The sequence below is a fragment of the Spea bombifrons genome, chromosome 11 (assembly GCF_027358695.1).
Source record: "Spea bombifrons isolate aSpeBom1 chromosome 11, aSpeBom1.2.pri, whole genome shotgun sequence".
In the NCBI taxonomy this organism is placed as follows: Eukaryota; Metazoa; Chordata; class Amphibia; order Anura; family Pelobatidae; genus Spea; species Spea bombifrons.
The window spans coordinates 30,722,753-30,747,349 of record NC_071097.1 but is presented as its reverse complement, the minus strand read 5'-3'; the positions used below and the strand labels follow the sequence as shown (position 1 = coordinate 30,747,349).

The 24,597-nt window shown below is 42.0% G+C and overlaps 2 protein-coding genes across 2 annotated transcripts in view; one reads left to right on the top strand and one right to left on the bottom strand.

Annotated features, from left to right (window-relative positions):
* Positions 1-4,957: 4,957 nt before the first annotated feature.
* ACTR1A (actin related protein 1A) lies at positions 4,958-14,542 on the top strand. The gene is made up of 11 exons (XM_053450406.1): positions 4,958-5,094; positions 7,041-7,105; positions 7,190-7,265; positions 8,139-8,264; positions 9,138-9,262; positions 9,616-9,832; positions 10,274-10,366; positions 11,180-11,354; positions 11,825-11,886; positions 13,101-13,141; positions 13,706-14,542. Exons 1-11 carry the CDS (start codon positions 5,047-5,049, stop codon positions 13,806-13,808), a joined length of 1,131 nt encoding a protein of 376 aa, XP_053306381.1. The 5' UTR covers positions 4,958-5,046; the 3' UTR covers positions 13,809-14,542.
* Positions 14,543-18,534: 3,992 nt separating this feature from the next.
* Positions 18,535-24,597, bottom strand: part of MFSD13A (major facilitator superfamily domain containing 13A) — a 12,524-nt gene continuing 6,461 nt past the window's right edge. The window contains exons 3-9 of the mRNA XM_053450401.1: positions 24,590-24,597; positions 23,800-24,249; positions 22,200-22,317; positions 21,430-21,526; positions 21,020-21,191; positions 20,569-20,762; positions 18,535-19,822 (exon numbers count right to left, since the gene is read on the bottom strand). The exon at positions 24,590-24,597 is cut by the window's right edge and continues 72 nt beyond it. Of these exons, the coding sequence (XP_053306376.1) occupies positions 19,569-19,822; positions 20,569-20,762; positions 21,020-21,191; positions 21,430-21,526; positions 22,200-22,317; positions 23,800-24,249; positions 24,590-24,597 (1,293 nt within the window). The 3' untranslated portion in view covers positions 18,535-19,568. The remainder of the gene's footprint in view (positions 19,823-20,568; positions 20,763-21,019; positions 21,192-21,429; positions 21,527-22,199; positions 22,318-23,799; positions 24,250-24,589) is intronic.

The window sequence follows — 24,597 nt, the reverse complement described above, 5'->3', positions numbered from 1 at the left end:
GTTGCTAAAATACATTAATATAGGAAAAATACTTACCTTCCCATGGGACTTGCCCCGGGACTGGTCTTTGTGCCTGGCAAGTCGCTGTCTAGGAGGGGATTCTCTTGCACCAACACAGATATATAATTTTTTTCCCATTAAGCAATTAATATAAATCACTCTTTTTTTAAAATTATTTTTACTAAGCTATGAGCTTAAGGGTTTATTAAGGGTTTGCTGTTCTCCAGTATTAAACGATTCAGGCAGCGTGATCTTCCCCATCAGTTCTGGTCTTCATTTACCTCCCTTCCCAGTCTCCTTCAGCCTTGAGATGCTCGAAGATGTCCCACAAAGTTTGAAGCATTCCATTGTCTCAAATAAGATGTTCATACCCAGGAAGTTCTGCCTTCCCTTACAGGACTGCCCACTGAAATACCCCCATTTAAAGGGAAAATGGGCCGGGGAGGGAGGTGTGTCAAGACCCCGCTCCGGCGACCCAGAGGATTCGGGTCTTGACCCGAAGAACCGGCGCTTTATCTCCGGGAAACCCGGAGAGTTCCCAGGTGTGAAGATGTTGCGCTAACATATGGATGCTCCTATTACCCAGGATTATGATATGCTGACAGTATTTCGGATAAATGTATCCTTTTGTTAATGTATTTGTATACTGGTTTGGGCGGCAAAGAGGCTTCTTGTCTGGGTTGCACGGGGACTAAAATTTAAACCCCTCTCTGAACACCATTAACGAGGTACCTGTGTGTTATACTTAAGATCTTGCCAAAACGTGTAAATAAACAAAAAATACTAAAAGGACATTTTAAATATTCTTTTAATAAAGTAATCAGTATAGGGCGATGGGTAATGGGAATGCTATTATCATCACAATATATGAATCAAGAAGAGACGCAGCGAGATGTTCTGATTTCTTCTGCTTTATCGGCCACCTTCGGCCTTCAGGCACGCAAAAGTCTTGGCATAAAATATGGGGTCGTTGTTGACACGGATCATTTCGCCACTTAATGCGCAAATCACAGAAAGGCTTTGGTCCCAGAACTCTTCCTTCTGGACGCCGCCACGGAAGTACTTCGCGGGATACGAGATCTCGGGACCGGCATAAGAGTAGGTGACATAGAGGCAAATCATAAGAGCATCCCGTAGCTGCTTCTTGGTGGTGACTCTGGAGGATATTATCTCTCTACAGATCATGTATAGAAAAATGATATTCGATGGTATCAAAAATCTGTCTGTCTGCCATTTATCCGCAATGAGCTCCCTCTCCACGCTCCGTATCCAGGCGACCGGCTCCTCAGGTGTCAAAAATATGAGCCGAAAGCATCTCCGGTGGATGAAGTTGCCCAGCCATTGGAGCAGTTTGTTGGTAGCGATCTTCTCCAATGCCCAGTTAGATGTGGGATCGGGATCGGCCAATTGGGCGCTGATGTCTTCTTCTTCATCCGCCTGCGGCTGGATGGTATTAGCGCGCTGGTTTAAGGGCATGCCAGATGTTCCAGAGCTGATATTATTGCTCTGGGCAGCCATAAACCAATAATCTCCTCCCAAAAACTCCTCCTCGCGCAGCCTGGTCTTATGGCTGTTGATGGACATGGATGTCCCAGTCCACATAATCTCAGTTTCCAAGTTTTGTGATCAAGGAATCTGTCACTCTGTACAACCTGCAAGCTGTAGCTCAAATGTGCTGGTAAACAACTTCGTGAGCTCAGCATCGCGCTCCTCAATTGTGACATCATTAGCAGTGTATGAGCAGCGGGCACCATGGACACCAACAGATTCAACTCCCATCACTTTTCTCAATCAATAAACTTTATTCAATACAATTAAAACACAATTTAATTTAACCACAGCTTGCAGTATAGATATAAAGGAGAATGTCAGCTCTTTTCGTCATTCACTTATCTGCTGACAGTCCGGATAGCAAAGTATGTATGCTGTTCTGGTTCCGAACACATTTACAGAAAGAACTGATAACGGGGTTAATTATTGATTGTAATAAGTTCAATGCAATTAAGACATTTAATAATTAAGTGTGAAAAACACAGTAAAAAAAGATTGGGGGTTTGATTCAATTATTATGAGCAGCCCAAATTAATATAAGAGGCACATCGAACTGAAGTGAAACATTTCATATAATAAAACCATGATCAAGCGTGCATAAATCTGGATGAATTTACTATTAATTTACTATGTTTTCCACTTTTTTTAATTAGGTTATTTTCACATAACATGCTTCACTATTTCAGTCCCTTCAGGGTTGGTCTGATACCTGATGCCAGTTAATCAGCGTGCAAAACCTGAGAAATAGACGGGTGGCACCAAACCGGGGCTTTGCCGATGTTACGCTTCTCGATGAGCTGAATGTAAGGGGGATCTCTCGTCTCCCCAGCCGGCCCGTTTACACTATAGAGGACGGTGCTGAGCTGGCAGAGCCTCCATATTGTGCTGTTCCCTGGGCACCGCGTATCTTCATAGCTGGAGCATAGAATATAACGTCATATCCGGACACTCAGCAGTAAGGACGGCGGCTGAGGAAATACATTATAGTCAAAATAGCGGGGGGGGGGGGATTGGGTTGCTGGGCAGGGTGAAGGGGCAAATACACATGAGGGGATTCTTCAGACTCACCGATCAATTTGTAAAGGAACTCCACAAAAATGAAAAGAAACAACACAGCTATCATATGCATTAAAGTGTCTGTTTAAACCACTTAGGGAGCTTAGGACGTAGTATTACATCCTAATACAAGATGACGGAGGACGCAATAGTACGTCCTTTGGTTCTTGCATTCAACAGCCTAACATCGCTAGCTTCCTTCTGACTGATCCGGTGTAACAGGAGTCCGGGCATTCTCTGCCGGCAGTGTCAGAAAACAATATTAACTGTAAAAAAGGTTTCCAGGGGGTCTAGCCAGACTCTCCTGAAACCTCTGATGACAGCTACTGTGATCAGCGATGCAGGGTAATGGAGCCCTACTGGCCGATCACTCAGCAGCAGTGGAACTCCAAGAGAAAAGATGGAGAAACAGTGGATGCAGGCTATTTAAGAGAAACTGTGGAAGGATTCTGCAGCACCACCTGGTGGACGCACGCAGAACTGACTTGGTATTGCATATTTGTTTTTTAGTTATTTTTATGCATTTTATAATCTAATTTATATGTATATTCATAGTTGGTAACTTAGTATCGCTTATCTCCATTAGAACATATATTGTTTCAACATTCTGCTTTCCTCTTCCTCCAAACCCAGTTTTTTTCCCTACATGCACAACTGGCAAATGAAAAATGAACCGATTAAGCAAATACATAGTTGTACGCCCAACATAAAGACAACAAATATTTAACATATACATTAAATATATATTATATATGTATATATATATATATATATATATATATATAATGTAAATGGGTTAAGCCGTTGAACCTCTATCATGTTGACCAGTATTGCTTCAGACCTGATGAAGGGAGGATAACGCTCAAAAGCTTTTAAATATTGTCAGTCCAATAAAAAAGGTATCACCGCATACTCTGTTTTTTTTTTAACATTATATATATAAATATATGTATATATATATATATGTATATATATATATACTGAAAAATAGTTTGATAGAAAGACAGCTGTGCAGATCTTGTCTTAAAGGGACAGTCCCAGCAATTAAGAATGCACATTGCAGCATGATTTACTTCTAGTGAAAAAACAGTATTTGCCTTTAGGAGAAGCTGCAGTGCACTGATGGAGTTTTCGCAGGAATTTAGTATTTTAAGATGTATTTCAAAATAGAGAAATGCACTTAACTAGCAATAGCTGCAGCCCTCCTCCTCCATGGTCCAGTGATTCTTGCCACTGATTGGCTGCTTAAAGCTGCCAATCTGTAGCAGGAAATCACTCCCATTGAGATTAAATGGAGTGTTCCCCGAGCCTGCACCGGAGCTGAGTTTACTACATGCAGTGGTGTGTGTTCCGCAGAACGCATTTCCTGCACGGCAAACAGCTGGGGCGGCAAAAAGGGGCAAATGCACAGATATATATATAACAAAGGGGAAATGGGTGTGAAATGGGGTGCACCAAGACCCCTCTGCTGCCACCCCGGAGGATTTGGGTGTTGGCCCGGAGAACCGGTGCTTCTTTCGGAGTTCTCTGGCAAACCAAGAGAGTTCCCAGGGATGGCGATCAGATTCCCTTGTGCACCGCTAATTACCAGGCCAGTTAATAGGCGAGATCTCTAATCTCTCCAACTGGCCCTTTTGGACTCTGGAGAACTAAACCCAGCTAGCACAGCCGCCATTACCCATCATATCAGGCACCGACTCCTTAAGAGGCAGAGCGGCGGATACAACATCATGTCCTGGGCCTCAGCAGCAGGAAGAGCTTGGCTGGCCCTGTATACTGTATACTTAACTCAGCGATATTTCTTAAACGTCTCCTTATAAACTGTTATACAGTGTGCAGGGCCAGCTCAGCCATCGAAGCTGGAGAAACCAACTTTCCTGATAACTCTCCCTGTAGTGAATGTTTACCCTGCTTTATCTGGACCAGTTTACACACTGACAACCGGACAGCAAAAGTTTTTTTAGTGTGACTAAAGCGCATGCAAAGCACACGGTGGCAGCAAAGAAAACTTTTTAGAGGTACAGTTATGACATCAGAAACACTACATCAGAAGTTACAAGCAGTGTTTGTAGATGAAAATAATCTCACGTTACGTCGACGATCCCTAGATAATATATGCTCAACTCCATTTTTAACTAGACTCTTAAGTAGTATATTAACTACAAGCTGTTGCTTAGTCCATTTAATATGGTTCATATCGGCATACGGCAACCCAAAAAGGTCAAACACGTTTAAAAAGCGAACACTATAGGCAAAAGTTTCACGAGCATCACTCTCCCAACCAACCACGCCAGCTAGTGGCGCCTGCGCGGATTGTGTCAAGCGGTCTCGCTCTGCGCACGCGCAGAAGCTGTCAGATGCTGCCCGTCATCCCCCGATCTGCGCGTGCGCATAGGCTGTCATCGCCGGCCCGTCTGCTCCAGGGAGGAGGAAGCCGCCATGGAGTCATACGATGTGATCGCCAACCAGCCCGTGGTTATTGACAATGTAAGTAAAATCCGAACGCTCAGGAGGTTTCATGCAGCTTTACACCGTTTTCTTGTTCCATAACCTGTTGGGGAGCCGATTTACTCATCGTACCGGCAATCATTTTCCCTTTGTCATAGCAACCGCGCCCCTGTTATTAGATCAGAGGGTCCGGGCTATATGATAAGCTTGCAAGGTAGGCTTGGATTTGATAGACGACGTTGGCACTTTTTTAAACCGTTTACCGTCTGGCGGTGATTTATTTACTTTATTATATTTTAGGCTTGTTGTGGGCAGCAGGATAGGGTAAACCTAACCTGCTGCCGCGTCAAATCCCGCCCAGGGGACCAAAAAGGCGTGGTAGAAGATACTGTGTCATGTGATTGGATGATGCGCCTGTCACTCATTCTAAGGATAAAATGTGCGTCTAGATGAGCTCAGCCAGCCGCGCCCTAATCGCCCATTGGCTTAGTGTTAGATTGACGTTTGACGTGTGGGTTCCGATTGGTGGGTTTTCAGCGTGTGGAGATTTTTCTCTGGGCGTGAAGGGATGAAGCAGACATGGGTGTAAATGGGCCTAGTCCGTTGATTTATTATTACTCACTCGGCCCTAACGTAACTACCGAGGCCCGTCTGTTGGTTTATTTTATTGCCCCAAATAATTATTTTATTATAGTTTATTTATCGCAATGGTTAAGGTGAATAAAAATGCACCCGGTCGGGAGAGCAAAATCTTTCAAACGAAATTCGTTTTCAGAAATCCCATTCGGGTGCCTAGGTTGCTATGGAAACAAGAAATAAACACGTAGAAGTTGAATTTAGATGACAAGATCCTCCTCCTCTTAGTGTAGTCAAAATAGTGGCCGTGGCGACGAAGTAACGGACGGACATTTTCATGTTGCGCAAAACGGCAAAATTCGACATGAAAAAATGCGCAAGTCTAGTAAATCCAGTAAATATCACGTTTAACATATCTGCTGCGGGGGGGGGGGGGCACATGGATATTGACACCACAAATATGTAAAGGGATCATGGAGCGATCGTATGCATTAAAGTGCATGAGATGGCTGGAGTGTTTATTTAAAGCTACATCATCATCTTAAATGTTATCATTAAATCCCCAAACTATACTAAACTAAAAATATATCATAAAAAAGGAATCGGAGAGTGAAGCTTGTTGTTCTTTTGGATTTGATGCTACATAATGTGCATGTCACCTACATATACCATAGCTTTTAAAAAAATTGCACTGGAGAACATGTAACGTGAAGTTCTTTCCGGTGTGAATTAGTGAAAAGCTATGGTATATGGTATTTTATTTTAAGGGAGATATACAATACACACGTTAAGACATGGTGATAGAGAAGGGGTGATAGAGAGTCCAGCACTCGCAAATAGCCCCTCGGGACAAACCTGTGATGCCTCTATCATTTATAGTAATTATGTACATGATTTTGTACATTTCGGCGATACGGATACTGCAATCTTCTGTGAGCCTATTCTCGCAATGTGTAATACAGAGGGCTTTATCACTCCCATCACTCCTGTGTTCCAATGGCCCTTTATCACTCCCATCACTCCTGTGTTCCAATGGCCCTTTATCACTCCCATCACTCCTGTGCTCCAATGGCACGTTGTGATCGCTGATCCAAGTAAGTTTAAAAGGCTAATTGATCGTTGGGAAACCCTTTTGCAATTATGTTACAGACAGAAATTCCTTTGTTTTCCATGAGAACAGCTAAGGGACCCGAAACATTTGAACAGTAGTGTACATTTTCCTTGCTTACAGACTTTTACGATTTCCAGCTTTGTGGCTTGCACGGCCGTATTAGTTATTCTCATCACTTTGTTAGATGTTGGTTACAGCTGCACTGTATATTTGAGAGACAGGTTTTGTTCCTTGGTATACGTGTAATGTCATTGGATTCGTTAACCCCGATAGTAACATATCTTGCTTTCTTACGCAGGGCTCTGGAGTCATTAAAGCAGGGTTTGCAGGTGATCAAATCCCAAAGTACTGCTTTCCAAACTAGTAAGTAACCCGCGGCTACCCAACGTGGACTCCTTGTTAAGACAGAGAGGCACGTGTTTCACCCGTTGTACTGTTTTTTTTCAGTGTTGGAAGACCTAAGCATATTCGAGTCATGGCAGGTGCCCTGGAAGGTGATTTATTTATTGGACCAAAGGCAGAGGTGAGATTTTAATTGATGTTAAATAAACCACTTATGTACCAATCCAGTAGGGATGCACCCATATATCGGTGACCGAAATATATCGTCCGAAAAGGGCATTATTGGATGAAAATAATCGTCCGCTGGGGCCAGGCTGCTTACCTGTGCGTTGGTCGCAGACCCTGTGCGAGCAGCGTCTCTTGTACAAGCCAGGAGAAGCAGGAACCCAGCTGAGTCACGTGAATGCACGTCACACAACTCTGCTCCATTCCTTCTTCCTCCCCTACGGAGGACAAGAGAAGTTGTTCGCACAGAGTGCGAGCAACACAGAGGGAAGTAGCAGGGTCCCTGCAGACGTCTACGAGTGAGAGATCTGCAGTTCAGGTAAGAGGGTGGGTGTATGAGCAAGTATGCGTGAATAAGGGAATGAATATGAGTATATGAATGAGTGAATGAGTGTGTGATAGCATGGATGTGTAAGTGTGTGGGGGGGATAGCATGGCATAAGGAGGCTGTAATCACACTCCTGTTATGTTAAGTCCGCCAGTACATGCTGGAATCTGGCTATGCCTGGGCATGATAGGGGTGTGGTTGCTGTTACCAATTACATATGTATATATATTTAATGTTGCTATTGATTTTTTTTTTGCAATGTTGGTGTGTTACTTATTTTTAATAAAAGCGTGTTTTTTTATTTTTTTATTTTAAGGTGGGGGGTCATTTTTGGTTTTCAGCCAAGTGATTGATAAAATTTCGGTTTCGGTCCAGAATTTTTATTTCGGTGCATCCCTACATACAGTATACCAATGAATCTTTTTTTTTTTTAGGGACAGTTAGTGTCGTAGGGTCATTGTGTCCATTTTATATGCATTGCTGATGCACGTTGTTTTACAGGAGCACAGGGGGCTCCTCTCGATCCGGTATCCCATGGAACATGGTATCGTAAAGGACTGGAACGATATGGAGCGCATCTGGCAGTATGTCTACTCCAAAGATCAGCTGCAGACCTTCTCCGAAGAGGTGAGTTGCCCCAACAATATTCCTTAGTTACCATGAACTTTAGTGATTCTGATTTTCCGTTTTCCTTAATATGCAGCTTTCATTGTGAAATTACGAAGTTCAGAAAATGTAATTTACACTTCGCATTAGACCCTTGTTAGGTGTACTCTGAAATAGATCTAAAATCCAGCGCAGATGGGGTTAATGTCTGATTTTTAATGGAATATATTCGGAGGCACACAGAGGGCCTTTATCGCTCCCATCACTCCTGTGTTCAGACGGCACGTTGTGTTCACTGATCCGAATTTAAGTTTAAAAGGCTAACTGATCTTTAGTAAACCCTTTTGCAATTATGTTACAGCTTGAAATGTATGTATTTTCAATGAAAATATTGACCCCAAACTTTCAAACGGTAATGTATATGAGCTTGTTGGATATCCCATTCCAAAATATGAAGTTGGCCCTATCTTTGCGGCTGCAACAGCCGCCACTTTTTTGGGAAGGCATATTGAGTCTCCTATTAACCGAGAATTAGGGTATACAGACAATATTTCAAATAAATGTATTCTTTTGTCAATGTTTTGGTTCTTGGCTCGTCTGCGGTGCCTGGACCCCCCCTGAGTCAACAGTCACCCCGGTGTGTTAAAGTCAGTCCGGTGCCTGACACTTTGTGGGGAGCATACAGAGAGATCTCTGACTGCATTTGCACTCTAAAAGTAAAAGCATGGAGAATACTGGTTTTGGGCAACAAAGGGGCTTCTTACCTGGGATGCTCTTTGGTCCAGGACTGGCCCAGTCCATGGGAAGCAATAGAACCATGTTTGGATTAGATAGCTTCTTCAAAAATTCATCTTAGTTTTTTCTGTTAACTTACACTGTCTTTTCTTTCCGCAGCATCCAGTTTTACTTACAGAAGCTCCATTGAACCCCAGAAAAAATCGTGAGCGAGCTGCAGAAGTTTTCTTTGAGACTTTTAACGTCCCGGCTCTGTTCATCTCCATGCAAGCGGTGCTCAGTCTGTGAGTCCCTTTAACTCTTTGCACTAGTATAATAGTGACTTGTAAGGCCAGGTATATAAAAACAGCGTATTATGTAAGAACAGCGTACCTGTTGGAATAGAGGTGCTGTGTTACCTTTGCTGTTACCCTGATTTGCTGATGGGTAACGTGTGACTGGACAGCGGAATTGTTACTTGCAGATTGTGTTGTACGCAATTAGTTACCAGATGCCTTTTAAAAAAAAAAAATACGTTATATTTACAGCTTTGGTGAAATTTGATTTTGGAGCATTCTAGTCTTCGTTAAAGGGGTTAATGACAATTTGGTATTTAATAGAAGTACATAATTTAGATAACTTTTATTGTGCCATTTAGGTACGCGACTGGGAGGACTACCGGCGTTGTATTGGACTCTGGGGATGGCGTGACCCACGCAGTTCCCATCTATGAAGGTTTTGCAATGCCTCACTCCATCATGAGGATCGACATCGCTGGCCGAGACGTCTCCCGCTTCCTGCGCCTTTACCTTCGGAAAGAGGGCTATGATTTCCACACTTCAGCTGAGTTTGAAATTGTCAAAACAATCAAGGAGGTTCGTATAGTTTTTTTTTGTGTGTTTTTAGAGTTATAGATTTACCAAAATCTTTCTCAAAGGCATTAGTTTTTCTCTGACATCTTAAATGGGCACTCAAGTGCCCCTATGGAGCCTGACCAACAAGTCGGTGTTAAAACAGTTGTACTTTAGTAAATATGAGTAACATGTGAAACCTGTAGATATAATATTACATTGAATAATATACATCAAGGTTACAAAATCCTGATTTAGTAGATTAGCGATAGTCTATGTTCATTAGGTCGGATCATCCTTCATATTTGGATCTAAATGTATAACTCTGCAGCCCGCTGGTTTGCATTTAATGAGCTTCCAGTATTAAGGTAAATAGAGTAAGCGTTTTTACGTTGTGTACAAAAACAGTTTTTACTTATAGTAACCTAAATCTTCTTTTTCTCCCTCTCTTCAATGAATGCGCAGCGTGCATGCTACTTATCTATAAACCCCCAAAAGGATGAAACTCTGGAGACTGAAAAGGCTCAGTATTACTTACCTGATGGCAGCACCATTGAGGTCTGTACATATGTGTTTCCATTTGATTAAAATATCTACGTTTGTCAAATAAAATGATGGCTATGATCATTTGCTAAAACTGAATACCTTATTGGGAATTAATGTGTTAATATTAACTGGTTCTGATAACTGGGTTGTGTATTATATGAGGATCAGAGTCATGTGCCTTAGTTTCAGCAGTAACTCTGGGCTTTGGCAAGTATCTACAAGATTTACAATGTTTGGGTGCGTCTCAAAGCATATAATGGCTTTTTGTTTTATTATATGTGCTACTTCCTTTGATATGTGGAAAATAGTCATTACTGTTTTGCCGTTTCGCAGTTCTTTCTGCCCAAAGACAATCAGTCCTTGCCCATGGGAGACATCGTCCCATCGGGGTGACTGATGATATAATATGTATTAACCTGACAGATTATTGAAATCAGAGACGCCTTTAGTTCTCCAGACACTCTTTGGGTTTTAGTGGAACAGAAGTGTGTTGATCATGTGATAACTTAGCGTATTTATCGGCGCATACCACGCATCAGGGTATAACACGCACCCCTGTCCGGACCGGAAGTGAGGGAGACGCGGCTGCAAATCATGCAGCTGTAGGATTTATCGGCGTATAACACGCAGGTAGGGTTTCCTCTTCTTATTTTAGTTATAAAAGTGCGTGTTATACACTGATAAATACGGTATTTGGAACGGCTTTGGGTAAATGACTCGCCGTTGTGTGGTATGATGTAACTCAAGCAGGTTTGTCATTTTACGAAACACAATCTTCCGTTAGAAGATTAATACCCCAGTATCTTCGCTTACTCTCTTTTCTAGATTGGGCCGGCCAGATTCCGAGCTCCCGAGCTGCTGTTCCGACCAGATCTGATCGGGGAGGAGTGCGAGGGAATCCACGAGGTGCTGGTGTTTGCCATTCAAAAATCAGATATGGATCTGAGGAGAACACTATTTTCCAACATAGTTTTGTCTGGGGGATCTACTCTCTTCAAAGGTCTGTTCTTGGCATTTATATATTTCTGCACCGTTGTGTTTAAATGTACCTCACTGCTTAAACCGCCGAAGAGCTGGACTTTGTCCATGGACCCCGTGTTCCTGGCTCTTTGATGGGCACTTAGTTCTTTGTGAAGCTGATTTCTTTGGCTCTTTACTAAACATTTTCATTTATTTTCAATAAATTACATAGTATGCAGCAGTAGCAATTTTAATCCTTCAGTGCTCTACAAGTCCTTATATTTGTATTTTTTGTGATAAAAAGTTTAATTTTCTGCTGTTGATCCAACCTGTATAAGAAGTACTTGTGGGGAGGGGGGTGACATTTTAGCTTTTCTTACCAGAACTGGAAAAAGGTTGCATTTTGTTCAAAAGATCCTTATGATTGAATTAATATTTCAGGAGGTATTTAATCTAGCGGATTCAAACAGCAAAAACTAATGTCTGTTTTCTTTTTTTTCCCCCCCATAGGATTTGGTGACCGACTTCTAAGTGAAGTGAAAAAGTTAGCGCCCAAAGATGTTAAAATCAGGGTATGGTTTTAGATTTTCCTTCTGTTTTGCTCGGTTGCTTATGTTTGGCTGAACAGTACGATTAGTGTGAGGAACGCGCCTTGGAGTCTTTGGTCTGTCACATGCAAATCATGCCTTCTAATATCCTTTTATGCTTTTGTGTTTACATGGCAGGTATTTATCATCACATAGATCCTCGTGTTTAGTTAACACTGTAGTATAAAGTATTCACCTCGTTGCATTTTCTTGGAACAAGATCTGTATTGCAGCTTGCGTGTAAAATTAGAGACATTTATTCACGGATTCTGCATGGACAAATGCTCATGGGATTTGTAAAGGGACACCAAAGGGGCTTGCCCTGTATAATGCATAATTAATTGAGTGAGACTTATTCAAAGATTTAAAGGAATGGTTTAATGTCCCTGACACCCCTACTATAGATAATGCACTCTGTGAGTACTTTAATATGCATTCTTCCAACAAAAATACAACCCTTACCTGACACAGAGGTTATAGCCATTCTGCAATTTTCTTCTTAAATTTCTTGCCTCTGAATGGCTGTTTAAGCATTAAGTAAGTGCCCGTAAAGTACTTCCAGTGAAATCAATGGCAGTATATTGCTGTCACCCATCGCTTAAGCAATCAATCGGTGGGAAGACTTTACACATCCGTACTGGAGCCTAAGCTGCGTTGAGCAGATCCAGCGCTGAATGCGTCTCCTGCAGGGCATTTCGCTGGGGGGTGAGAGGGGCAAAATGCATGTGATGGCTGAAGTGTCCTATGGACTGGCTGATGCTTTCCAGTTCCACTCAGTATTGGTGATTTGTTACTTTGCTGATGAGCCAAACATTTTACAACTCTTTATTTTCCTTTGTGAATGTGTAAAAGGTGCTATAATTTAAGCACATTCCCCTGAATCCTAGCACTAGGTTCATTATGTATTTGGACATTTCTTTCAAGATGCGCATGGCTGAGATAACCCTCCATAATGTTTATTTGGTGAGATGAAACGGTTAACAATACCACAAACCGCTATATAGAGAACAATGATAATGAACCCTGTGGGTCCTGCAGCTGTATGAATGTAATAAATTGTGTTAGCGGTATGTGTCTGGATGCATATTTCCCAGGAAACGTAGTCTATTAAAGGCTATAAATTATGTTATGGACCAAAAATGTTCTCTTGAAAATTACATTTAGATGACTCCAAAATTCTTTTCTATTGCTCCTTCCAGATATCCGCCCCCCAGGAACGATTATATTCTACATGGATTGGGTAAGTTGGCTTTCTGTTTTTGAGGTTTCCACGTATACAGAGGTTGTTATATAAGGTGGAGCCGGAGCCCGGTTCAGATATTTAAGCTCACATATGAGCCATACGGTACGGAGTCTTCCTGGTACCATACAGCGGTTTGAGGAAGCCCATTTCCAGCTTCATCTCCTGATCAGTGAGGCTGGGATAGATGGATCGGATGGATTCCGACACACATGAGTTCTGTGAAGTTTTAGATGTTTCCATGTTCAGTTCTCATAGAGGATGGACAAATTCCATGTTATTTCCGTTATAGGAACAGTCAGGCTCATCCCCTTTTTTGCTGAACATTTTAAAGTTTTCTATCTTGGAAGTAGAGGGTCCACATGATTCTGTACAATTTTAGGAAAAAGAAAGTCACGTAAAAAACGTCTGTCCTGTAGATATATTTAGAGAGAGACATATCAGCATTGTCTTCAAAAGAAGTAACATTACCTTGGATCTTGCGTTACAATATTTCATTAAATTGGTTTTGTTTTCATGGAACAATCTAGTTTTTCATGAAATATCATCTTTATGTTCTTCTAGTGGATCCATTTTGGCCTCACTGGACACCTTCAAGAAAATGTGGGTTTCAAAGAAGGAATACGAGGAAGACGGAGCCCGAGCTATCCACAGGAAAACCTTCTAACGTCCTGCAAGACCGAGTCCCGTTATCTATTCACTTCAGTTTAAAACTCGCTTTTCAGAGTGTGAGCGTATCCTCGAGAGGTGACTGGTGGGTGGGTGTGTATGTCTGTGTCTGTATGCGCTCTCCAGCATGCCAAGAAAAGATACATAGATGGGAAAGACCTGCTGTTATACAGGCCAGAAGATCAATCCAAGGGGACGAACGCCTTTATCCCATTCCTATTTATGTTTATTATGTTGCCGCAGGGTTTGTAAATGGTCTGTTTCGAAGATATTTTATCACGTTTTAGCCAATTTACTTAAAATGGCTAGTGTAAACCATGTGACACTTGAAGGAGGTCCGCATTGCGTTGCAATGGTTCAAAGCTCTGTTAAGTTGTGACCTGCACTAATATTGCCTTATAGGGCTCCAAAATAAATTGCATTTACGTAATTCAACAAAGAAACCGATATTTCTGAAAGCTGTAACACGTCGAACCCCGTTTTAGGAAACGTTTCTATCGCATGGATAATAAATGATCAATATAGTTATAGCTAGACATTTTTTTGGTTTTTGTTTCTTGGTTAATGTGTGTCCCTTTCCGAGTCTTTACGGGCTTAGTAGAGGCTCCTCTGGTCTTTTAACACTTTTTTAGGCCTGTTGGCCATGTCTGTAAACCGGTTATCAGTATCATCCATCCCTTGCTTTTTTTTGCGTGTGTGTTTTCCCCCCCCCAAGACAATTAAACATATCTACATATCTAATGAATTCAGTGTTCTCTCATCTTCTAAAGTACGGAACAGCTGACACCATCAAAAAATAGTTTCTATTTATAAATGTAATTTTTTATTATTTTTCTTATTTTAATACCAGTTTTTCCTTTTTTTTTTTTTTTTTTTTACTTTTTTTAAGAAGCACTTTTTTCATTTGTGGCGTCCCAGCAGCTCTTCTGTGTGTAATCTGTATTGATAAATTACCCCACGTTTAGCCTATAACTAGAAATATCAACACATCTGGATATATGAACATTATTTGTTTATCCAGCCAACATGTATGTGATTTCCCCGACATCCTGTCCAACTCTGTACCACAATGTAGATTTATCAGTTTATCTTCATCTTGCCGTAACATATTTTTAACATATGTTTGGGGTGTTTTTGGGTTCTCTCTTCCCACATCCGCAAACAAAATCCAGAATATCTGTGGATTCGCTGGCTAACCAAGCCTTGGTAGTTTGCGAAATATATTTACTTTCACAATCGAATCTCTGCTAATATTATTTAGAGAATATCTTAATTTATAACAAAGCACATTACTCATTGCTGTTCTCCTCCTCGTACCCTGAAGCCTTACCGCATGACGTCCTATATATATATAGTAACTGATAACTTTCAAAGGATCGTTGGGAACTTTCCAAAGATCTTTCGAAAGCCAGTAAATAAAAGCCCTTGTTTTACCACTGTGGCATTCAAGTGGTTAATGAAATTATTATATAGTAAAGTATCGGCCTAGTAAAAACGCACGCTACTCTTTTAACAAGTTAAATAAGGGCCCTTTAAGTTGCTCTAATCCTGTCGAACATAATATGTTAAATATATATAGTTTTAAGTATTATAGACTATTTAACCACTACCTTTCCTATAGAACACTAAATTAAACATTGAATTTAACTTAACAGGTGTAATGATTTAGGATTACATATTGAAATAGTTAACATTTTGTAAAAATGTAACCCATCAGTAGCGTTTGTAGAGGCATCGGGATCATTTCGGTAAAAAAATGTTTAGGAAGAGGATCTAATTAAATCCAGTCTGGTTAAACCTCCATTATATTGATACCAGGATCTGGCTACCTGTGGGCCGCTTCCACAGATCACCTGTAAGTATTATGATCCTCTGCTAGGGAGATGCATGGGTTAAATGCCTCGTGCCTGTATACTACCCATCTCCCACCTCCATTAAGAGTTAAAACTAGCCGGGGGTTTCCGGACGGGTTTTGTTAGCTCTCTTCACGTGCTGTAATTTTATTTCCTGATATTTGGCAAATAAATGTTCATTACATGAAAGATGATGAAAACGGGATCAGTTTCTTTGTGCATTTGACGAAAAATGTTTTCCTGTCAACTAATCCCAGACCTTGTGCCCACGCGATGTCAATTAAAGATCTTAAACCCAGTATTGGCAGATTGAAGATTATTGAAGCATCAAATATTTCATTTTATTAACACTTAATGCTTTCTTTCGGGAGAGATGCAGATCAGGAGCAGCCGTACCTGATTTTCATTCAGATCTTGCCACATTTGTTAAATTCGGGCAATATTTTGAGGGTTCAGGGAGGGCTGTGTTGCCTTCTTCGCTGAGCATGATCTATGTGTGCCGCATGTCACACGCTGCAGACAAGGATGCCCCGCTACATTATTTTTAAGGGACACCTTGCTCTTTATTCTTGGGTCGCAGGCATGGGAGACGAGCCTCAGTCTCCTGTTTTCCCTGCTGAAAGCGCCAAAACAGGTTGTAACACTCCCAAAAACAAATGAATGAACAAATATTCTGGGGTTTTGACGTTTTTTTTAAAAAAAACTTATGGGCGTCCCACTTCTTTATTGGAGGTTTGGACAAATCAAGCAAAAGTTCGTAAGAATACAAATAAACAACTCTATGGACTACGGCTTCTTGTTACATTGCACCAGTACACTAAATGGGTAGTCATACATGCCAAAGTCGTTACACGGAGCAGGTAGTCAGACAAGCCAGGACAGCCATGTGCCACCAACTGAACACCCATTAAAGGGTAATTAAAGGGACCGTTTACTGATAACTGTTTTTTTGGGCCCTTCCTTGCTGTCTGACATTCATATGAATTAACAAATTAGGACGTAAAATTTGCCAACATCACTGCCTCACCCCACAAATTCTCTACTGGATGAATGATTCCCACAGAAACTCCCCGGGGAACAGCACGCTATGGAGGCTCTGTCAGCTCAGCGCCGTCCTCTATAGTGTAAACGGGCCGGCGGGGGAGACGAGAGATCCCCCTTACGTTCAGGTCACCGAGCAGCGTAACACCGGCAAAGCCCGGTATTTCTCAGGCTTTGAAGGCTGATTAACTGGCATCGGGTACCAGACCAACCCTGAAGAAACTGAAAAAGTGACACAGAACCAGCAACCCAGAGACTGAGAGGTTACTCCCTGTCCTGTTTCACCCATCAAAAGCTCTGCTTGTCCCTGTCACATATATCCTGGTGCACCTGCTGCTCATTCACTAACAAAAGTCTATAAAAACACATACACTGGAGCAGCAACGAGGCTATCCGGACTGTCAGCAGACAAGTCTATCATTAAGAAGTGACATTCTCTTATATACTGCAAGTTTATTGATTGAGAAGAGTGATAGGAGTTGAAGTCATTGGTGTCCATGATTCCTGCTGCTCATGCAGTGCTAATGATGTCATAATTAGAAAGGTAACAATGGTGCGCCATCTTCAGCTTGCAAGCTCATCTCAGGCACAGTTCACAGCGATTACCGGGTGATAGGTTCCTAGATCCCAGAATTGTGGACAGCGAATTCTCAGAGATTGTGTGGACTACGACATCTATGGCCATAGACTGGAGTAGGATCCTGCTCCATGAGGAGGACTTTTATGAAGGAGATGTTTTCTCCATGGCTGCCAAGAGCAATAACATCGGCTCTTCCATAACATCTGGCACGCCAAACACCTGCCCCCAACCAGCTGCGACCGACCCCAGCGCACCATCAAACTGGGAGTCGGAGCAGAACGCCGCCAACGAGCTCCTCGAATGGTTTGGAAGGTTCATCTGCCGGAGGTGCTTCCGCATAATATTCCTGACACCTGAGGAGCCGGTCTCCTGGATTCGAAGTGTGGATGACGATATACTAGAAACATGGAAGACAGGGACTTTCCTTACTCCATCCAATATCGTCTTCCTGTATGCCATCTGCAGATACGTCATCCTCTCCAAACTGACCACCAAGAAGGACTTAAAGGAAGCATTGATGGCGTGTCTCTACATTGCGTATTCGTATGCGGGTCCCGAGATATGGTATCCCGTAAATTTCTTCTGTGCGGACGGACGGAAGAAGAATTTCTGGTGCTTCTGCGTTGGTGTATGTCGTGGAATGAGCAGCAGAATGTTGCGCATCCACAACGACCCTGCATATTACGCCAAGATCTCTGGCCTCCTGAAGGCCGAACGCGACCGTTAAAGCAGATCAAAGGAGAGCACGACCAGCGAAGAACACCTTGCTGCCTCTCTGACAGATTTATAATATTGTAGCATTCCCATTAGTGATAAGTGCATTAAAAACAAAAACAAAAAAAACATTGGTATTTTTGTGTATATTTGCAGGTTTTGGCAAGACCCTAAGGTTAAGCACCCCATATAACGCATAGGTATCTCATTAATGGTGTTCAGAGAGGGTTTAACATTGCAGGATAATCTCACTGCAATCTAATCCTAACATGGTTCTATTGCTTCCCATGGGCCATGGGCCAAACAGCACCCCAGGTAAGAAGCCCTTTTGTCGCCCGAAACCAATTTACTCCACACTTTTTTTTTGAGCCCGTACATGTACGGGCTTTGTCATTAAGGAGTTAAAGTACAAAAAACGGAGAGAAGCTCAGCATAAGAATCGGGATCGGGGCTAATCTGAAATGGGAGCACCAGAACCGCAAAGCCCAGCTTCAGATCGCTATGCGGAAGGTATTTATACAGCAAAATTGAACAAATTTCTCTAAACAAAAACAGAAGAAAATATATATTTATTGATACGATGCAGATAGGAAATGGCAGTAATACATTTGGTCCACCAGAATAAAATCTTTATGTGAAATGAGGTATATGGAGGCTGATTTTTTTCCCCAGTGATGAGGATTACAGAGGCCGATTCCTATAAAACGAGTTGCTGCAATTTTGAGGTGGAATTTGACCTGGTTGACCTGCCCGTGCACATGCGCAACCAGAATACACCGTCAGTACAGAAGAACCACCCAGATTTGGGCAAAATCTGACTTTTCTTCTAGCATTGTATACATTGTGCAGCAGTCTCGGGTCACAGCAGGACTGTAAACCTTGTATCACCTAAACACTTTTACCTCTTAAAAAAACACTCCAAGGTAAGCCAGACATTCAGAAGCATGAAACAAGGGCTTTAACCCCTTCAGCAGATGACAGAGCAATTTTAACACTGACTTTACCAACCCCTGGCCTGTCTGCAACTTGTAAATACAAAGTTTACAAAACCTTGACCTGATTTACCCTCAGATTGGAAACAACCGTTTGTGGACTTCAACCTCACTGGATTGAGATCGGAAGTCATTGGATCTCAAAAGACCGCAGAACTGGCAGAAACGACGAGAAAAAAACAGGTAGGCAATGTTTGTAGGTTTTCACTGCTGGTACCTACAATGTTTGTGCTGCCCTATATTATCTCTAGGGATGCCTGCCTGTAAAAAAAGTTAAAATAAAATGAAAACATAAAATGAGTTAAAAATGACGGTCCTATACACGATGCACTTAAAAACCAATATGGTCGATGAGACAAAATCACATGATTTTTATCGGCCGCTTCATTGTCCTTAAGTTTCAGCGACACTCTCCTTGACACTTTGCTCTATCGGCGCGGACCTCTTGGATCACGGGACTTAACATTTTTTTCATATTACAAAAAGTCGAAAAGGTTTTTGTACAGACAATTCTTTAAACCTCTTTATAGTACAAAGTATAAAAATAGGCCACTAAAATAGAAATCAGAAGGTGCCTTTCATATCGTTTTAACATCTTGGGAAGGCGCGCTTTGAGGTAGAGCCTGACGATAAGACTTGACGGCCAGCAGACGCTTTCCTCGTAGCGTAAAATGAGACCAGGTGAAGAGCTGGAGAACGGCGCACGTTATCGGGATGAATACGAGGAGGTAGAAACATCCTTGCCGCAGGGTGGCAGTAAACATCTTGCCAGAATCCAGGTTTGGCTCGGTGCTGATGTGATTCATGGCATCCCTTTGGAAGATGTCGTATCCTGTAGGGAAGAAAAAAAAATCCTTTAAAAAGTAAACAAAGCCTAAAATAATGGTGGGCATGATTCCATTTTCTAGGTTTAGATACTTTACTCCCAGTGACAGATTCAACTTTTCGACTATTAACTGAAGTTTGTGATCTTTTGTACCGCTGGCCAGTCGCCCCCCCCCCAACTTTTCAGCAGTGTCATGTTTCAATATGACAAGTTAGTAAATTGGGTGGAATCAAAGTATTTTACAAAAGAGGGAGTTTGCAGGATAAGCGAGTATTTGAACTCTCTAGATATCGCTGTACATTATTAAGGGCAAACTCTGGCACGATGGGCTGAGATGGCCCTGTATAATCCACAGTTAATGTAGGGAATGTCTTAAAACTCTCTTCACTGATTTACATATGCATTATGCAGGGCCCGCTCAACCCTTCTTGCAGGAAGAATCCCGACTCCTGCTGCTAGAGAATAAGGAGGCAAGCACTGTTTGCATGACTGATAAAAGCTTGAGGGGCTTCTCTATACCATTTCTTGTTAAGTAGAAACATACGTCTTGGACCTTCATTGTTTTAGTAGTAGACACTATCACCAGCCAACCACGTTCCTCCGTAAGGTGAATAGCGCAGGAGTCATCGCATGCTTTCTCCTTTGTACAGCACTGTTAGTTTGCTGGTAATTTAGATAATTAATTATGACTAAATAACCTTAAGTCTGTATGCAGAACATTGAAAAAACATCTGGGGACAGTAAACATTTACCTGTGTAAACGCACAGCAACCAGGTTCCGATGAGAGGGGCAAAGGTCTGGCCCGGCTTGGTTACCAGGGCCACCATTCCAAACATGAGAGCCGAGGCCGCTTGCTTCCTGCGGTTTAGCACCAAATCCTCATCCACTAAATCGGTGATGACCAGGTTCAGTAGCTTACACGTGCCCTCCGTGAAAACACGATTGCTACAATAGGAAAGAAACATAATAGCAATTATAGATAAAAGGGGGGGGGATTGTGCTTCTCCCTAACATATCAATCGACCTCTAATGTAAAGAGTAAATAAACCTTAACAGGTCTGTTAATTTAATGGTTCACATTTACCAAAAAAAACTTCCTAAAAGTTTTCTTTTTAAGTTTCTATGGCAATAGAACCTCTATTTTAACACGCCACCCCCTTAGGTGTTTTGAAACGGTTTCCAGACGTGTTAAGAGAACAAACCTGGCTATAAATATGCAGAGGAGATATATCTGGTCCGGTCCAGCTAGAAGCATCACCACGCTGAGCACCAACTTCAGCAGGAACAGCCACCGTACAACATGGTAAACACCGTACTTTTGGCACAGAGACAGGAAATACATGTTGTTTAAATGCGGAGCGATGTAAGAAATACCTGGGAAGCAAAGAAGAAATGTTACTGATTATTCTGGTGTCATCAGAAAGGATTAAGGTACACCAAGCCAGCAAGCCCCTGCACTAGCAGTCCCATTGACAAGTCAGCACTTTGTAGTATATTTTATTATGGCTATTGGCTTTGTTCTTGGACCAATCCAGTGGTGCAACCATTGTTCCAAACCGTAAAAGATGTTCCCGACAAACAATTGAAAGACAGCGGGTCAGTTCGTACTCACCAAGGAGAAAGGATCCAGTAGACAGAGAGATTCTGTCGGACAGCAAGTGCTCCAAGAAGAGGGGGAAGAAATTACTATTAAAATGGCAATGAAAAACCTGCCGAGGAAAGAAAAAAAACCACAAAGCATTTACTAGTCAGCAATTCTACCAAGTTTATCATCCCTGTAATTGGAAAAGGTTTTTAGAAAAAAACAAATACAGTTATTTCCCTTTTGTGGGAACATCACAGGTGTGACAGCGCTAGCGTCCGGCTGCCGGGGTGTACAAACAGTCCAGATAAGAGCGTTACGGATACATTGAGCTAACGAGCTTCCTCTCAGCAAAGGCCACCCCGTGACTCGGTTCATTGGTATGTCTTTGTGGGAGAGGACTTTAGAACATATGGAACATGAACAGCGTCTACAGAGTCTGTTCACAGATACTTGATTCACTTATTGCCTCACAAGATCAATTTTTTACCACGAAACACAAGCTTCCCATGGTGATCTTGTCACAAACAGAAGCAGGAATTCTTGTTCCCTAAATAAATGAGGTCCATTATGGCCTCTTCTGGATAATCTTGAAGAACTAGCACACCTAGTGCTCACGGAACACCGGGCAGCTAACCCGGATAATAACCAATTCACATCAATAAGTCTAAGTAACATTATTTATGCGTTTCTTAGCAGTCACATAGCTTGACAACCCATAGATAACACGTGAAATCTAAAGAATATGTAAATGTTATGTATCTATGTTACTCGATTCCATGTCCGTGTGCTAATCTTACCTGAACCAGGTTCATGCTTACGAACCAGAGGAGGTTGTGATGTCTGGACAGCTGTCGGAGGTATTCCATGAGCGTGATCCTCTTCTCCGGAGGCGCACACAGCTTATCGACGTAAAGTCTGATGGAAGAAAATAGTCAATTATCAGCAGCCTCGGAGAGAACTATGCTTCAGAGAGGCCCCCCCCCCCAAAATTATTTAAGCTACATGTCTTCCTGTATATCATATCTAACACCCAACAATGGCAACAAAATCATTATAACGCAATAGTAAGTACATCATCACACTACCCTACGACACAAAAGGCCCACTTATAACGGCAAAACTGGGCCCACCATAGAAACAAATGTCACGGACGGTAGAGAAAGTGCACAAAGACTAGTGTCCTTAAAAAAGTTAAGTCATTGGGGATCCGGGGCAATTAGTCAAATACCTGTCTAAAAAAAAACTGTTGGCGCTCTTTTTGCCCCCGGCGGTTCGTTAATTTTCACTATGCTAACAGGACGCTCTACCGTATTTACAGACGAGATAAATAATGTCCTCCCTGGCAGAACCCCAAGTTATTTTACAAATCCTAGGGACATCATCTCATGTACAAAAGTGCTAGATAAGGATTAGTAACAATAAAAGGCGCCTCAAACAACAGCCTTCTAAGTATCAGGGCAAGGCTGCTATGGAACTGAAACTATTAGTCACACACCCCACGGTCAGGTCTACCCCTGGGCTCGAGATCGGTCGTCGCGCTTGACGTAATCTCTTATTGAATGAGACTATGCTATACAAACAAACAGATGGATCCTTTTACGCAGCCCTGCAAATAAGTTTAAAAGGTTTGCAACCAATTAACGGCGGATTATGGAACACCGGTGCAGAGCCAGCCATTTCTTGTAGAAGAAGAAGTAGAAATGGCAGCAGACCATTAAAGAGATATTTACATACTTACATCGATTTAACAAAGTACAGGAGGGAAGTTTATTTCCAAAGGAGGAGAAATGTTAGAACGAGAGGCGCTAGAAACTAAAACTAGAGGGTCAGAGACTTAGATGGAATGTAAGGAGGTTTCAGTTTACTAAGAAGGTATAGATATATGGACGGCTTCCCAGCAGAAGTGCCATAGGGTAATACAGTGATGGAACTTAACCCCTTCACAACAAAACCCGTACATGTACGGGCTCACAATGCATTGTCATTAATGGGTTTAAGGACAACAAGTGGTCATTCCTCAGTCTTGCCCCCCCCCCCGCCAAGCAAGTAAGACCTTGGCAATAATGCCTAAAATATATTATGTATTTAATTATATGGTATACAAATAAAAAACACACAAGCCGGGCCTCTACACCTAATGTATCGGTTTGTCTTAGTCTGGCTAGTCTTGTCAGACCCCTTGAATAAATGTATTGTAAGAGGCGCTGAGAAAACTGTTGGCACTATACAAATAAAAGATAATAATAATAATCAGTTAGCACCAATTATCTATTGTTAGAGAGGGTGTCCCACCATTTTATTTACAGGTTCCATTTTCCTTACCCTTACAAACTACTCACACACCCTAACGGCATATCATTGGCCTCGAACATTTTCAGACCTTGTGCATTGACCTACTCTTTCAGGATGGATTCCTGCTCCAAATTCATTTTCATTCCAGCCTCAAACCGTTGTCGAAGGAGCCAGGTAGATACCGTGAAGCCAACAGCAGAAAGCGCTGCTAAAAGCACACAGAATATCCGAAAGGAGAAAAAGTCTTCCTTGTTCCATACGGCATACGATGCGAAAACAGAGAGCGACCCAACGGCACTAAAAAGCGAGCAGTGGAAGTTCAGTCTCGTTCTCTCCTCCGCAGACACAGCGAGGTCCGCTAGCAATGCGTTGTGATTGAGATCCACCATGGTGAGGAAGCTGTCATAAAGACACAGGCAGACGAGGAACTGTAAACCAGGGTGAGCCCAGGCGACCCAAAACGCCAGGAAGGAGAGTGCAAACAACGGGCCATTTCGACTCAATGCTTTGAGCCTCTTCAGGACCACTTCCGGTGTGGAGATGTCTACACTGGACCTGCGGCAGGAGAACACATGAAGCTTTCATTTGGTTACATACGCAATTAATGGCTAAAGCATTAAATCTGTGCGGAAATTTAAACATACATGGCCCGGGCATAAGGCTATTGTGGAGCTATAATAAGAACAAGAACCAAATATTGTTTGGGAAAAAAACAAAAAGACTAAATGGGCTGAAATATTCTCACCTGTGAAAAGATTTAGAATCTCTATACTGTAATTATCAACTTCAAATACCTAAACTTTTTGCATGTTTTTTCAAAGCCAAAATTGTGGTTGCCAAACACCTGGCACAGGTATAAACCTTTAGTTAATAATTCATTTTAAATGAAACCTACAATTTTGT

Coding starts and splice junctions, on each gene's coding strand:
- ACTR1A (XM_053450406.1), top strand. CDS start 5,047: ATGGAGTCATACGATGTGATCGCCAACCAGCCCGTGGTTATTGACAAT. Junction 7,266..8,138: donor TTATTGGACCAAAGGCAGAG/GTGAGATTTTAA, acceptor GTTGTTTTACAG/GAGCACAGGGGGCTCCTCTC. Junction 11,355..11,824: donor GGGATCTACTCTCTTCAAAG/GTCTGTTCTTGG, acceptor TCCCCCCCATAG/GATTTGGTGACCGACTTCTA.